Genomic DNA, 17,693 nt, shown 5'->3' on the forward strand with positions numbered 1-17,693 from the left:
CAAATATTAGTGAAGCAATCCATTAAACTATAAATAATTTTAAGTTGGCTCTCATTTATCGAGTACAAAAAACAAGCAGGCAACTTAATAATGAGAAAAATTTTATATTTTCTTAAAATGACTACCACTCTCTCTCTCAAATACATCCTATTTTTATTAAAATGAAGCCAAAATGCTAACACTATTTATATGTACAAAAAGACCATGAAACATTTAAAATTTACTTCTATCTTTGGTAAATCAATCTTTCCCATTTTTTGTCAATTATTATTTTCCTATTTTCAAAAAGTGAACACATTTAAAAAAATCCTAAATAAGTGTAAAATTTTAATTAAATTTGATACTAATTAAATTTTAATTATACTGCTCCCCCTTTTTTTCACCCAGTAAATGTGGGAACTTACAGAAAATGGACAGAAATAAAACAACAATTTTATCTGTTTTTGTTTTACATGGGGTTTCACAGAATATCACTTAAGAAAAAAGGGTTTTGAAAATGAGGAAGTTGAGGTCTTAAAGCACTGGAAGTGCATACACGGCAGATCTAAGTTTATCACTCAGGTTGTCTCCCAGCCTAGTGTTTGGTTTACTATACCAGCCTGCTTAGATGAAGACTTCTTGAACCCCGCACAGGAAATAATACCTCTTTTTTCTAACTCTCACTGCATTTTGCTTGTATCTTTTGAAAAATAACCATTTGAATGGATCTTATCCATGGTCAAGAATCCTTCAAGAGCAGTAAAATATCAACAATAAGCTAAAAGAGTAGTTCATATCTTTATATCCACAATGATTGATGGGAATTCTATCAAAATAAATCAACCTTGCAACTGGAGTTTGCAAATGGTATTGTATCAGTGAATTAATATTTACTAATCACCTTGATCTCTCTTCATAATGCCCCAAATGCAGTTAGACGAAGATAAAACAAAAAAACAGAGTTGCATCTCATTTACTTATAAATTAGAAACATTTTTGTATTTTTCCTACCCCATTAAGATGATTCTTTAAAAACAAACAAAAATGATCCAACACTGGTTTCTAAGTATTAACGTAACGTGCTCAATAGAATATCTGGCATGTACAAAAGCATAAAGAATCAGAAAAATATCAACCATAATGCTGACATCTTACAACAACCTGTAATATATACTGTTAGGATACATTTTCTTCCTTTTTTCTATGCTTTTTTCCTAAACACAGTTGATTGAGATCATATTAGATGTAAAAGTCTGTATCCTTTTTTCCCCACTTACCTGTCACATCAGTTATTTCCCCACATTGTTAAAATCTCCTTGTAAAGAAAATTTAATGGCAGCATGTTTCACCTTATAATTTAACAAATCCCTTAAGATGTTGGACATTAATGGATGGACACTGGATATATATTTTGAATGAATTAACACAGGACTTTCAACACTTTTTACCTTTGAATTGTATTCAATGTATGGCTTAAGTAGGGTCCTACAAAAAGGCAAAATCTTAAGAACAAAGAAAATGTAGGACATATACCCAGTAGATAAAAAGCCAATCATGTCCTCCTAACTGATCCTATCACATTAACTAGAAACAGTTTCCTGGGGGAAAAAAGGAATAAATATAAAGTCATTATCATCCACTCAGGGTACAAAAAAAATATCCTACAACCATTAGGTATAGTTATCTTCTCCATCACAAAAATTTTGAACAAACCATAAAGAAAGCTTAACATATCCAGTTAAAATTTTTAATTCTTCTGAGACCAACTTAAGATACCACACACACACACACACACACACACACACACACACATACAAAAGGTAAAAAGATTAATGACACACGGCAAAAGATCATTGTACTTTAAAACAACTTTCACAAAGCAGGAGCAAAATGTACAAAGGAGGTAGAAAATTTATATAATACAAATGACCAAAAATCTATGAAGATGTTCAATCTCATACCTCAAACATACCCAGAGAGTAGCTAAGAATTTAAGAGAATGAAACAGTAAGTGTTTGAAATATACAAAGACGTGTTCCTGCAACTTAAAAACTTGTTCATCAAAAGCAATTTTCTTGCAAGAGATAATGGTAAGATGGGAGTTTCAGTTACACTGGGAAAGAGTACAATCTCTATTATTAAAATGAATGTAAACTTCCTATAAAACAAAGAACCTTTAAAAGAAAAGTAAAAGGACTAGCATTAAAGGCTGCCAGTTGTAGACTGACACATTTGCAGGAAAGCATCACCAAGGCAGAACACCAGTCATCTCTGTTAGATGATAAAGTGTTAGAGATTACTCTTCCCCCACATTAAAAAAACATGAGCTGAGAGTATCTTTTTTAGGTTTTTTCCCTTCTATTCTTCCAAAAAAAGTCTATGATTAGGATGGATACATTACAAGTGGATTAACAAGAAAACTTTGCCCAATAATTAAAGGCTAAAGATCACAGAAAAGTCGAGGGTAGAGAGAAGCTCTGTGCGGCCCTTTGCTAAGTGAGGCAGAACTAGTGAATGTACGGCACAACCGGAAAATGCCTCGAGAGTAGTGATGACCTGTGAGGAGCGATGAACAGGTCAACAAATCTTACTATAATATAAAATGTCTTGGGACTTCCCTGGTGGCACATGGTTAAGAACCTGCCTGCCATAACAGGGGACACAGGTTCGAACCCTGGTCCGGGAAGATCCTACTTGCCATGGAGCAACTAAGCCCATGCGCCACAACTACTGAGCCTGCGCTCTAGAGCCCGTGAGCCACAACTACTGAGCCTGCATGCCACAACTACTGACGCCTGCACGCCTAGAGCCCATGCTCCGCAACAACAGAAGCCACTGCAACAAGAAGCCTACGTACTGCAACGAAGAGTAGCAGCCAAAAATAAATAAATTTATTAAAAAAACCAAAAAACAAAAAAACAGTCTTAATATAGAGATGGCCATGTGCTTGAGTGAAGAATTGACCAGGATGTGAGTACTCTTTGGGTAAGACAATTAGGCAACATGTAAATAATGCCTTTTAAAAATTCAAACACGTTTACACAGCAACTCAATTTGTAATTTGAATAAAAAATAAATTCAAGTAGTAACTGTATTATTTTTAAAGGTGAGAAATAAGGAACAATTTAACAACAGAAGACTGGTTAGATAAATTATGATAATCCAAACAGGCAAACACAATACATCCAGTAAAATAATGTTTCATGTGTAAAAGATGTTTATAGTATATCGTGGAAAAATTACAGGGTTTTTTAGAATTCTGTATTCAAAATATTGACTCAAATATATACCCATTCCAAAGTATTGATACTGGTTTTATTAGAATGATGAAACAATGAATGATTTTAATTTTCTTTTTGCTTATTATGTCTCTTTTCTGGTTTTCACTCAAAGAAATCATGCATTTCTTATGTAATTTTTTTATATTCATAAACACTTTTATATGCTAAAAAGATAATTATAGGACTTCCCTGGTGGCACAGTGGTTGAGAGTCCGCCTGCCAATGCAGGGGACACAGGTTTGTGCCCCGGTCCGGGAAGATCCCACATGCCGCGGAGCGGCTAGGCCCGTGAGTCATGGTCGCCGAGCCTGCGCGTCCAGAGCCTGTGCTCCGCAACGGGAGAGGCCACAACAGTGAGAGGCCCGCATACCGCAAAAACAAAACAAAACAAAACAAAACAAAACCAAAAAACAGATAATTATAGGGACTTCCCTGGTGGCGCTGTGGATAAGAATCTGCCTGCCAATGCAGGGGACACAGGTTTGAGCCCTGGTCCGGGAAGATCCCACATGCCGAGGAGCAACTAAACCCATGTGCCACAACTACTGAGCCTGCACTCTAGAGCCCACGCACCACAACTAATGAGCCCGCGCACCTAGAGCCTGTGCTCCGCAATAAGAGAAGGCACCAATGAGAAGCCCACACACCACAACGAAGAGTAGCCCCCGCTAGCCACAACTAGAGAAAGCCCACATGCAGCAAGGAAGACCCAATACAGTCATAAATAAATAAAATTAAATCTTTAAAAAGAAAAAAAAGATAATTATTAAAATTAAAGGGACAAATGGGGAAGTTTAATGATCAAGGACTAATATATTTAGTATTTAAAGAACTTATTCCATTTACAAGAAAAACACTAAGATTCTAACAATAAATGAACAAAAGAATAATTAAGAGGACATTGAAGCATATAAGAAAAAGTCTCAATAATCAAATATGTGCAAAATAAGGCAACATGCTTATCCTTTTATTAGAGTGGAAATTCCCCCACCCAAAATATACAATATTAATAAAATATGGAATAATAGGCATTCTCAAATCCCATCAAACCATTTTCTCTTCTGGGATTCTAGCCAAAATAAATACCCCTAACTATGAAAACAACTTTCACTGGAAGATGTCAATCACAATGTTCCTCGTAAAATAAAATAATGGAAATACAGTAGAAGCTTACTTGGGGATTTGAATACTAGAAGAATTCAAACACTGGATCTGTTTCAAAAAGATTTTATCCACTTTGATATAGAATGATTTGCTAGAATGTAAGCCATGTCGTGATGAGAATAACTGGTCACTTAGGCAGCCCAACTCATGGAATTCCCCAAAAGTTGGTTCCAGCCATTAGGAACACATTCAAAAGGACTGCCGGAGGCTATTTTACATTGTGAAAATATTCTTTTCATGGGATAAAGTTTATTTAGCACCAAAAAGAGGATATTCCAGATGTGAAAACTAAAAAAAGGGCATAAAAGATCAAGAAGAAGATGTCACAGATGTTTTCCCAAAAGAGCTATTGTACCATTTACTATTTCAATGTCTACAGATGGTAAACCACAAACTCTGCTGCATTCCTGACATTCCTAGATGCCGATTCACACAGATCTCAAAGAAATAAAATTTGTATATATTTATTTGCACTGCATGATGCTTTTAGGCCATTTTTAAGGAAATATGTCTTATTTCTACTAGAAGAACTAGTCAGAAAAATAGTCACCCTGAATTCCTTTTGAAATAAGGCAGAATTAAATAAAAGTTGAGATAAAAATTGAAATAAGAATTAAATGAGGTAGTATGTTACAATCACAGACATAAGAAAAACCCATTCATGGTGGGGGGCAGGACACAAAAATATTAATAATCCATTAATTCGTTTGTCAACACGTATAAACTGAACACCTGTCACATACTAGGCACCGTGTTTGGCGCTGAGAGATGTAAACTTGTAAACACAGCAATCGCGGTCACTGTGGTCCTGCAGCTTACATTGCAAAGGGGAGAGAGACCGCTACTCAACAAGCATGCGTGTGGAGGTGCCGTCCCCAGGCATCCACAACGTTTTTCCTCCTTTTTCTCCTGTTTACTGTCAACCATTCTCATGACTGTTCACTTTAAAAATATTCATTTTAAACGACTGGACCTTCCTCACATTTTAAGACAAATTAATCACACAAACTTGTCACACTGTTTATCAGGTTCATGTCCAATTCAAATACCCAGAAGTAAAAGATAGAATGCTATTAATTGACGAAGTTCCATAAAAAGGTTCTTAGAGAAGATGAGGACAATCGTTTTTTCATTTGAATAATGCAACCGTCATACCTTTTCAATTGCCCTGGCGATCCCAGCCCTGGAGAGTTAATAGAGCTACCATCACCAAGTCTGCACACATTAAGACAATAAACCAGAATGAAAACACTGACAACATGGATGTGTGAATAGTAATTATAATTAACCTTTCTAAAAGAAAAGGCATATGTAATAGTACATAATAGGGTAACAATTTAACTTGTCTTTTTTTTGCTGTTCTTTTTACTCAAAGCATAAAGCAGAGACAACACTTTTTACCAGGTTAACATGCAACTTTAAAAAAAAGTTAATATACATATTAAACATGGAAATTCACCACTAAAATCATATTTGTTATTTCTCCTCAAACATACCTTAACATTATTCCTTTATTGCATTATAAACAAGGTCCTACTACTGGTCACCTGACCCAATGCCTTACATTTCTGGAACTTGACATTTCAGTCAGTTATGGACACAGGAATGATGTTACAAGTATAATGAAGTAACACACCTGCAAAGAAGCTGATTGCACTGCTTTACCAATGGAGAGGTCCCTATACCATCTGCCACTCCATCCCAACATGAGCACAAACATAAATATCCCCCAGCCACCCACGAAGTTGTCTTGTCAAGAAGGCCCTGAAGCATTATTTCCCTAGGTACCTAACATATCAGCACTGATGAAATACAAAAGCACCCAAGTGCTCTAAAATTATCACTTTTTGGAATACTCCTTGAATGTACAATTTTCCTAGGATACAGAGAAATACAAGTTAATAAAATGATAAAGAGGTAAGAAAAATTTTCCACCTCTCCTTGCATACAAAGCTTGAGTCAAAACCTTGTATCATATTAGAACTTCCAATACAACAAACCTAAAATTTTTCAAAAGGTTTCTAATTAGTTGTATTAAATGCAGCTTCAATTATGTCAATATACATAGAGCACATATGTCAATATATAGAGACTAGTTGGAACACATTTTCATCTAGTTTCTCTAGGAAAATATAATAAGCAAGGAAGATTAATATCTACAAGATAAATTTGTCATATTTAAAAATCAATATAGTTAGTAAAATATATTTTAAGCACAAATTAAAATTAGTATTCATTTTTCTCATATCTAGCAACCAAAAGAGCCCTCATTAGACATAATTATAGCTTCCTTTTCAATGTGTTATCTTGAACATTAACCCAGAAAATATCTTTAAAAGTGCTCTGCAGGTATCACTTCCTCTTAAGGAACCATAGAGGGACATAATGTAACAAAAGGCTACTCTCATCTAAAGGACTATTTCAAGCAAAAATAATTAGAGCACTTCTTTACATCACCAATGTAAGAAGTTTTGGAAGAGAATAGTATATATTATAATAATTAAAATCATAAATACATTTCACTTTTCATGCAAGATTGTTTAAAATATAAACAAAATGTAATTGTGAATCACTGAAAATACAGTCTTTGCCCCCAGAGTTTACAGTCAAAAAAGAAAGAAAGAAAGAGAGAGAGAGAGAAAGAGAAAGGAAGGAAGGAGGGGAGGAAGGGAGGGGAAAGGAAGAAAGAAGGGATGAATGAAGGGAGGGAGGGAGGGAGGGGAAAGGAAGAAGGAATGAAGGGAGGGAGGGAGGAAGGCAGGAAGGAAGGAAGGAAGAATGAACATGAGAAACATAGTAGAGTTCTATCAAATATTTCATTTTATAAGGAGAATCTAAAGAGGAAGGATTCTGGTGTGCACACACATGAAATGGCTCAAGATCTAAATGATACGACTCAAAATTACTAACCACTAAGTATGAGAATTAAGAGGCTACTCTTACACAAGCAACAAACTTTTACTAAAGATTTTAAAACACAATATAATTTTCTCTGTGTTAAAACTATTTAAAAAAAACAGAAATAGAGTCTAGTTTTCTAGGCTCTGCATTAACTAACACCAGGATCATGGAATATTTGTATTAGGAAAGAGAAAAAATGGTTTTGCTCGTGCTTCCTTAACCTATGGTTTACTCAGGGTTAGGATGGGTATCTTCAGTTTTGAGGCTTTTTAGTCAAACCAAGCAAAAATTATGACTTAAAAACCCTCAAGGCTGTATCATCAGTAAGCCAAGCACATATAATACCATAGAAAACATGTATAATTTATTAGATGGACTTAAAAATCAACACAAATCAGTTTTAGGCACTTGTTGAGTACAGACTATGGGAATTTTCTACCAAAGAACACAATATCTAGCAAGCAAGACCATAAGATTCAAACTTTAGTTTTTAGAACAATACACAAGGGCTAGACATTCAATAAGAAATATTGCATAATTAATCCAACTGTATCCTGTTACAATTTCTTCACAATCCCACACACGATTTTAGGATTTAATAGAAGCAGTCACTTTTTAGCATCCAAGGTTTTTAAATTCTCTCTTTCTTTCCTTTACTCCACCATTCTGTTCTTAAAATTATCGTACATTCTTTGAGGGAGCATGATATAGAAGTTTTATTTTTTGTATAAGTGGAACTTTAAAAAAGTATTGTCTATATTATGTCTGCATCTATAGTGTCAATACATGGTGATTGATAATTTTGATGTTTTTTAAAGTCCATTTCAACACGTTTATTTTGTAAAGATAGGCTTCTCATTACTAATTCCTTTAGACAGCTAATGTTTATCTTTGTTCTTTAAGTAAACATGAGGGAAAAAAATGGAATGTGGTCTACAGTCTTAAGGATGTGGGGATGTCTTCAGGTTAAACACTACATATGAATTTGGTCTGGCCTCTTTTATTCCTCAAAACTCATTTTTGGTAATGGGAAGATAATACACATATAACTTAATCCCTTTCAAGTCTAAGTAGTAGCTCAAGGAGCTGGCAGTCTAGGTAGTTCTCTTATCTTTCTGAATCTACCTTTCAGTGTGAGAAGCTAAAATTAAGAAGTATTAAAATGTTAAATAGAGTGTAATTTAAAGGACTCTACTGCTGGTATGTATTTATGTGCTGTGCATACAGCAAGCCAGTATTGTGACGTACTCAACAACTCTGATAATACTCTCTAATGAGCAAAGTGCAAATCAATGAATCAAGCCAGTGGAGGATAGCAAAGAACCAGAGAACCAACTTAGAAACTAGTAGTTTGGAGAACAGTGGATATGGGTAAAGTTTAGAATATCTCCAGGACCAAGATAACATATCTTCGTTGATGGGCAATGAAGATACCGGAGAGCAGGGGATGGCTGAGCTATGGGAAAGCCAATCCTAAAGCAAGAAGTTCCAGATTATATTTGGACAGTGGGAGGGTTCAAAGTTAAGCCATGCAAAGAAACCTTGTCTCTACCCAGCCTTGAAAGATGGATTGATTCCAGGAAACGACTGGGTAACTGAGAGAAGATGACTCCAAAGTCCACAGATAATCTGGGATGTGTTACTACCCCCTATATACAAAGTAGAACACACTACAGATATATTCCCAAAAATGCCTGCAGAGAAAACTAGAAAGCTGTCTACAGTTTTTCTATGTGCACTAATATAAACAAATTTTGAGGTTGTCTGTACTGTATGTGGTTGCTGTAGTCACAGCAAGAGATGTAAAGTGCCTCTGAGAGGGGACAACAGAATCCCATTTCTAGATATCTTAATACTATACACTCAGACAGAAAAGAAAAGAACATCTCAGGGACTTCCAGCCCTTCCTCAGTGCACTGCACTTCTCTGTGATCTCACTGTCACTACCTACGAGGCACTTCTTGAAGGCCAGAAAACAGTAACTCTTTTCTATTCCATGTCACGCTTCTAAAATCACTTTATCTGCATTAAAAATGCCAGACAGCAGTGCTGAAGCACTTTTTTATTCTTAAGGCAAAATGTCATATTCCCTACCCACTTTCCCCTGCCTCCCAAACTACCTGCCTTCAATGTATTCTTTGCCCATCCATGAGGGCCAAAGAAGATAGAACTGAAAAATTTCAAACAAGAATCCTTATTAGACTGTGTAAGATATACTTCCTAAATGCAATATGACAAAATAAACATATTTAAATGTGTATAGCAATATGGTTATTTTTACCAAGATATCAAGAGAAGTTACATAACTTTCAAAATTAGTATCAAACATAGGATATTTAAATACAGCCACATGTACAGAGGTATGAGGCTTTGTTCTTTTCAAAGCTGAGCATAATAACCCTAAATAAAATGTTTGTTTACACCCAAAAGTAGCATATTAGAAAACCAAAAGCATTGCCCTTTGCTTAATTCCACTTAAAAACTACATATAAATCACCAATATGACTATTCATGAGGCTGTCCATGTTATTTGGAAGTAATACTGTTACAATAATTTCGATGTATTTTCGTACACAAATTAAAAAAATTTTTTCCCATTGTAATTTTGGTTTTATGCACAAGTATAAAGGTACCACCTTTTTTCTAATGCTTGGCCTGGAGGGTAGAATATAACAAAAAAAGCATGTTTCATAAATGTGGTAAAAGATTTCATGCATTCTCATGATGCCATGTCAATTACTAAACCAACTGTAACAATGTAGCACATGCTTTAAACATCCAATTAAGAATAAATCTTGAAAAAAAAAAGAATAAATTTTGGCTAACACCTTGATGACAAGGGAACGTGCTGGTATACTGTTGAACTGATGTGGCAGCAATTCAAGGGACTAAACCATGGTTATTAAAATTAAAAGACAAAAAGGATAAAAGGTGTGGATTTGCTGGGCTACGTTACAGAATATTTGTCTCTGATGACACTGCAACATCAACAAAATAGATTTGGGTTTTTAATATACAAGCAATTTCTTACAGTGATTTGAAAAAGTATGAGGACATATGAACAAATAAAGCTTAGTAATTTAGGATTTACTTTTGTAAAAGCAAGTTGACAAATATTAAAATGTTATACTTGCATTTTGAACATTATAATATAAATATAAAACACAAAACATCTAACTTTAAACGCTGATTTCCCATGCCTGACTTGGATTTATATAACGAGCATTTTATATTTTATAGAAAGGAACTTTCAAAGTTTTGTCAATACTTATAGTATGTACTATTATTTCTCATCAAAATCTTTGAAATCGAAAAGGTTGGTACTAAAAGTAGTTTGTTTTTTATTTCTTGAATATTCTAAAACATGCCAGTTTGGGATTAGTCACCAGATTTTCAGGGCATGAAAGATATACCAACAGAGTACCCAAGAATATGTTTTAACACATTTAGGATAAGTTTGTTTACATTTATAACAGAAATACCTTAGATTTTCAGATGCCGGAAAAAAAAAACCACACCCTAGCAAACGTAAAAGGTTTTGGGGCCAACTTACTTCTTAGTAAAAATAATACATTATGTTGATCAATATTTAAACCAAATTCTTAAAAACATTAAAAAGGATTCGTATTTTGTAATTGTCAAACAATGCATTCATGTGGTTTAAGATGATAGAGGAAAACTTACAGACACACAAAAAAACCCTCAAACTATCCCAACTCCTAAGTTAAGAAATGAGAAACTTTCAAATTAAGAAATTATCTTTGTTGCTTAGAAAATATGCTTTACTTTTCATCTTAAATTGACTTTTAAATGCTTGACATATAATTTAATATCTAAGAAGACTGTAGCTAAATTATTTGATAATATTTATAGTGTGATACTTCTTCTCTGGGTAGACATATTTCATGCAACAGTTTCCAATTAATGCTGAAAAAAATCACTTGATAATTTTAATCACATTAATGATTAACTGAAAATAGATTAACAATTTACTCAGTAAATTTAGATGACATAAGGTCCAGTAAAGGGAGCAATCTGGTGACTGCTCAATGTGTAATTCTGCCCATTAGTAATACTAAGTCAAGAATATGACAGATATTTCACTCAGCTGGACTACATGTTTCCATGTATGTGATTTGGTCAATAAAAAATTAGGTACACAATGTCAAGCTTTTTCCTTTCTTTTTTTTCCTTTCTTTTTTAACAGCAGCTCAGTGATTTGGGGGTTGGTTAGTATGATACGGAGAACATAGGGGAAGTACAAAATGGCACTTACCACCAATGCCAGTACTCATCTCATTATGGTTATAACTAAGGATATTATTAATTTTTGTGTTATTTCCTTTTTTTAAGAACATAAATCAAAGCCATTAACTCGAATTTGAGGTATATACACAATACCTACACAACCCTATGCAAAATACTTTTGATAATAAAGCTCTTAAAGTTAAAAATATCCTCCTCTCCCTTTGTACTTACCACAGGCTACACAATGTCCTGAGAGGATTCTTTATGAGAAAAATGTCCATCACAGCTTTAAGACCTTGCTTTGGAAGGAACTAATGAGAAAGCAGATGGAAAGGTGAGACTTCATCTTTGTTTTCAAACAAGTGGTCTTAATTTTTCTTCTTATAGAAAAAGTTTAACTGTTTAAATCAGTTTATTATAAATATATCTAAACCATTAATTTTTGCAGCTTTCAGGTAAAGTCCAGCACTTCATTTATACAAAGTCTATGAGAATAGGTCAGTAGAGATCATCTAATCTTAAGTCGTGACATCATCCATTCAAGTCCTTGGCATAATCTATAAAGAAAATAAAATATCTTGATTAACTAAGATATTTTAGCTATGAACTAAAAAGCTATGAACAGCAAACTAAAAGAAGATATCATTTTTCATCTACCTAAACAAAGATTAAAAAATCAGTAGTATTCAATGTTGGTGCTATTGTGGTGAAGCCATACTTTCACAGAGTATATCCATATATTTTTGGTTCTGTTATGTCTCTAGTGCCTAGAATACTGCATGACACATACAAGGAGCTCAATAATTACACAGTGAATGCCCACAGAAAGTAATTTAGCAAGAAGTATCAAAAATGTTTAAAATATCAATACTCTACCCCTTTTTCTACTTTCAGAAATGTATCCTAAAAAATAATCAGAGATAAAGACAGGTTTATGTATTTCGACTGTTCATGAAAGCATTCTTAATAGGAAAAAGTAAAATTTAAATGTCTGGCAACAGAGGAAAAATTTAACAAATTATGGAACATCATATGATGAAATATTAAAAACTTCCTTTCAAAGACTATTTTACAATATGATAAAATGCTCACGATATAGGGGCTTATCTGGTGGCGCAGTGGTTAAGAATCCGCCTGCCAATGCAGGGGACACGGGTTCGAGCCCTGGTCCGGGAAGATCCCACATGCTGCAGAGCAACTAAGCCCGTGTGCCACAACTACTGAGCCTGCGCTCTAAGGCCTGCAAGCCACAACTTCTGAAACCTGCACACCTAGAGCCCGTGTTCCTCAACGAGAAGCCACCGCAATGAGGAGCTCATACATAATGAAGAATAGCCCCTGCCTGCCACAACTAGAGAAAGCCTGCACGCCGCCAACAAAAACCCAGCTCAGCCAAAAATAAATAAGTAAAATAAATAAATTTATTTTAAAAAAATGCTCATGATATAAATGAAGTAGAAATGACAGGATATTAAATATATAGTAGAGTTGTTAAAACAAAGTATGCACACAATATTTATGTTGCACCTATATATTTTAAAAATCTGAAGGAAATAAAATCTCATATCACTAACACCAGTTACCACTGAACAACGGGTAATTGAGCATAATCCAAAATACAGAAAGAGATATTCATTGTAGTAAAAGAATCTATATGTTTAGTAAGAAAGAAATGGCTGTACATATAATTTTATAAGAAAATGAAGGACTGTTAAGAAGCATTAACCGTTATCTACAAGGAGCTTTTATAGATATGAGAAACTGTGCTACTATATTAATATTTAAAAAGCCAGAACTCAGATTTTTGTATAGCAGCCTAACAATGTAAAAGATGATAGAAACAGAAGGGAAAAAAGGGCAATGAGGTAAATAAATGGTTGTTTTGGTGTTGGTCCATACTTCTCTGCTATTACTCGATTCCTTACTTTTAAACTACTCATAGGAAATGATATAAAATAATAAGAATAATAGGTGAGTAAATTATTTAATTCCAAACTGTTAAAGGTATAGTAGTTACTTAACAGCAAAGTAGAAACTGCGCTAAGCACTTAATATCCATTATCTTCATTAATCTTCACAACACTAAGACCAGAACCCTTCCCAGAGGGAAGCCCAGGCTTAGATAGGTTAGCAAATGGCAGAGATGGGAGTCAAAATGTCACCAATACTAAAACCAAGAATTTAGACCAAGGTGGTCAGACTGCACAGGGAAACAACAGTACCCCTCAAACCAAACATTTCCACTTGCCAACTGCTGCAAATGGAAGTCTACATAAACCCCAAATTGAAAAGATACCACCATCTGTTGATGTCCCCTTCTAAAAATAAAACTGCCAGAGTTCATATGTATCCTAACTAATGATATATTTCCCACACAATTACTCAAAGTATGTAAGTTAAATCTTTTCTCAATCCTAGATGATTTGTCTTTGCTGTCAAATTTAGTATTATAATCAGTGCTTTCGCCTAAAGACCTTTGATAGACAAAGATAATATATAAAGATATACCTGTATCTATATATGCATATTGACATGCATTAAACTATTCGACAAAGAAATATGTAAAAGATATTTTTACTTAAATAAGTATGTGGACAATTGGTATTGTCTGATTTTTTTTTTTAATGAACAGATTTGCTTCTTTGAGGATCTAATTATGCTTTTCCAAATATCTGTAATCAGGTAACAGTGGCTTCTATTACCCTAAGATTCAGCTTCAACTCCAATTTAATTCTTTTTTTTTTTTTTTTTTTTTTTTTTTGCGGTACGCAGGCCTCTCACTGTTGTGGCCTCTCCCGTTGCGGAGCACAGGCTCCAGACGCGCAGGCTCAGTGGCCATGGCTCACGGGCCCAGCCGCTCCGCGGCATGTGGGATCTTCCCGGACCGGGGCACGAACCCACGTCCCCTGCATCGGCAGGTGGACTCTCAACCACTGCGCCACCAGGGAAGCCCCCCAATTTAATTCTTTTTTTTCTCTGCTTTTAAATATATACATGAAGGCTTCTAAATAAAGGTCTTAAATTTGGGGTTGAAGTTCTTCAGGTGTCAGGAAAGGGCAGAAGCTTGTGGCAAAGATACGTGAGTTTACCTGAAGTGGCAGAAATTCCCTTCCTTTTAAGACCACAGTGAAGAGTAAACCAAATATTGAATTACTGACACTATCTATCTATGCCACGTATAGATTATTTTATGTTATGTATCTTACATATAACAATGCTAACAACCACTGCCTTCTTGAAATCCTTTCATCTCTGGGCATTAGACATGGGCAAAATTCTACTGCAGGCACCCCCTCATGCCACACTCTCTCCAATTCTAACTCTTTTATTTTTTTTAAGTGCAGCAACTCCCTCTTGACAGCACTGATGGCATATCCGCACACTAGTCCCACATGCAAATCTTCTTCTATTTCAGCTTCTTTATGCATAAAGTGTGAATTAAAAACAACTGGTCTACATGATTGTTAGGAATAAATGAAACAGTCTACAGAGAGCAGTAAAGGCAAGGACACTCTCAGCAGTGTTAGCTCCTTTCTTAGACTGTAAGTCGCACCACCAGTGCAGGAACCATCTCCTGCCTTCTCCAGACTCATGACAAGCCCATTTCTCAGAATTCCTACAGCAACTCTATCATCCATATGCTCACATGCATTAGTTCAGTATGTTTATGTGTATTCTGTGTATGTTGTGTTTAATTCTTTATAGAACCAAGCTAAAATCTCTCTCACTGTAGACATGGACTATGTCTTACATCTCTCCCTTACAAAGTTCTGTACATGGTCGCCTTAAATGTTTGATTTTAAAAAGAAATACATGTTTCAAAGTTAAGTACATGCTATTCATGAAGAAGACATCTTACCCCTCGCCAGTAAGAGCGCAGCATGCCTGGACATGCCACTGGTGATCTTTAATAGAAGTTAGTTTCAAAAACTGGGAGATTTCTGCTACAGTCATGCATTCTTTAACATCTTGTTTATTAGCAAAGATCAGCAATCCAGCTTTCCTTAGGTCCTATAAAAGCAAACAAAACTGTAAGGGCCAGTTCATTTTTTTCATACATTTTCCAATTTAATTAACAGATTATATTTGATAAACTTTGTAACCTAGAATTTCTCAACTACTTGACATAAAAGTATCTCATAGCTCTTATGACGGAACGTAAACATCAAACTGAACACATTTAAATAAATCAATCTATACTTGTATGGATTTACATATTTCTTACATTCCTAGACTACATTTTTATGGTCCTAAGTGCTAAATTTAACAAACAGTCACATCTTCCAATTTAATACATATCTAACTAACCCTTTCCCCAACCCAAAACTAGGCTTCTATGGCTACTAAGAACTACTCTTTAGCATGGGACTCAAGAGCTTTTCAAAATTCTACCCCACTCTATACTTTAGGTATAGGTATCTATACCTAAAGTTACAACCTTCTTCCCAGTTTATTTAGGAAATAAACTAACTCATTATATACAATATACGCCTTAGGCCTTAGGACTTTTCTCAATTGGAAGGTGCTAACCTAAACCAATCTTATTCATCTTCTGAGATCTAGCTCTTCTTTGTCCATGAAGATGTGTTAGATTTGAATATTTGATAGGGCCTTCTTAGACTACCATTAAACTTACCAAATTTCCCAATTCTACCACTTCTATGCTTTGACTCTGAGGCAAGTTCTTTAACTTTTCTGAATCTGTTCCTCATAACTAACATTTATTGAGTATCTAATCTGAGCAAGTCACCCATGATACTAACCATTTCCCGAATAAAATCTCTTTAATCCTCACAAGACTGCTACAAGATAGGCTTTACTATTCCCATTTTACAGATGAGGAAACTAAGACTCAGATCTAAGTAACTCATACAGAGTCACATAACTACTCAGTAATAGAGCCAGGTTTGAGCTGACATCTTCCTACTATAGCTGTTGCCCCTCATCTGTAAAATGCTGAGACCACCACCTACCTCCTGGGGATGTAGTTTGAATGAACGAATTACTACATTTAAAGCACTCAGTTCAGTACCTGGGTTTGGTGACAGTTCAACAAATGTTAGTTCACTTCTTGCTGTGCAAATGAGGATTAGCTTTACCCTTGTGCATGCCCCCAAATGACTGATGTAACACTCTACTCACAAAGCAGACCAAAGGTTCTATGTCCCCTTTTGCTGTACTCTACCTCTCCCTCTCTCAACCATTTTTACAGCCGGGAGCTTCCTTGATAATCTATGGAAAGTTATGAACCTTTCCCTCATAAAAATGTATATATGTTTATGCTAAAAAAGTTTATGTATGATTTTAGGGTGTTAATAGATATCCTAAAGTCCATTTGTGGATCCTGGACTAAGAAGCTATGATAGATGCACTCAACAAGTGGATTAAACTCTCATAAAATTCTGCCTATATATTTTAAGAGATATTGAGAAAACTAAGGTTTTGGTGCTATGTCTGCAAGTTTTCCCAGCTGTGTTGAATGCCACCTTCTTCTTAGGGATCTTAGTGGAATATTTTGGTTTCAATCATGTGTATGTGTGTTTGAAGCAAGAAAGTGTTCAGTAGGTTTAAACTGACATTGCTCCACATTATTTTACTCTTGTTAGAACAGTTTCGATGACTTCTTTGATTCTTTCTAATGCAAATAAAAAATATAAGTAGTAAATTTCTTATTTGGTTAAAAGGAGTTCTGCAATATGCTTTATATAACAAAGGGGGCTGACTTAGTTACAGTGCCCTCTGCAGGATGGCAACTACACCACTACAGATAAGGACAGAGTTACCTGAATAGCTTGGGCAGAAAGGGATACTCTAGAACATTAAGTTTTAAGAGCTCCTATTCAATTTGTTTCACCTATAGTTCAGTTCATCTGTCTATTTATATAAGGCAAAAATTTGAAGGGAAGAACTATAACTAGTGCACATATACATTATCAAGTATATGGATATTTTTTCTCTTATCCTAATCAGAACATGGAACAGTTATCAATAGTTGATATATGGCTGAATCATTGAGTAGGTGGACTTTCCATGGGATTTAATTCCTATCTTCCTATCGTCTAGGTTTCACTATCTCTTGCCAGTGTGTGTTGAAATCTTTTATATAGGTCAGGATTGCTA

General features: G+C 34.9%; 1 protein-coding gene across 2 annotated transcripts in view; it reads right to left on the bottom strand.

The window, feature by feature from the left end:
• Positions 1-5,688: 5,688 nt before the first annotated feature.
• ARL5A (ARF like GTPase 5A) overlaps positions 5,689-17,693 on the bottom strand; it is a 28,290-nt gene continuing 16,285 nt past the window's right edge. For both annotated transcript variants that reach the window (XM_082630297.1, XM_082630296.1), the window contains 2 exons: positions 15,433-15,584; positions 5,689-12,130 (listed from right to left, as the gene is read on the bottom strand). In XM_082630297.1, coding sequence (XP_082486423.1) covers positions 12,082-12,130; positions 15,433-15,584 — 201 coding nt within the window. In that variant the 3' untranslated portion in view covers positions 5,689-12,081. The remainder of the gene's footprint in view (positions 12,131-15,432; positions 15,585-17,693) is intronic.

The sequence above is a fragment of the Mesoplodon mirus genome (assembly GCF_964341445.2).
Source record: "Mesoplodon mirus genome assembly, chromosome: 8".
NCBI lineage: Eukaryota > Metazoa > Chordata > Mammalia > Artiodactyla > Ziphiidae > Mesoplodon > Mesoplodon mirus.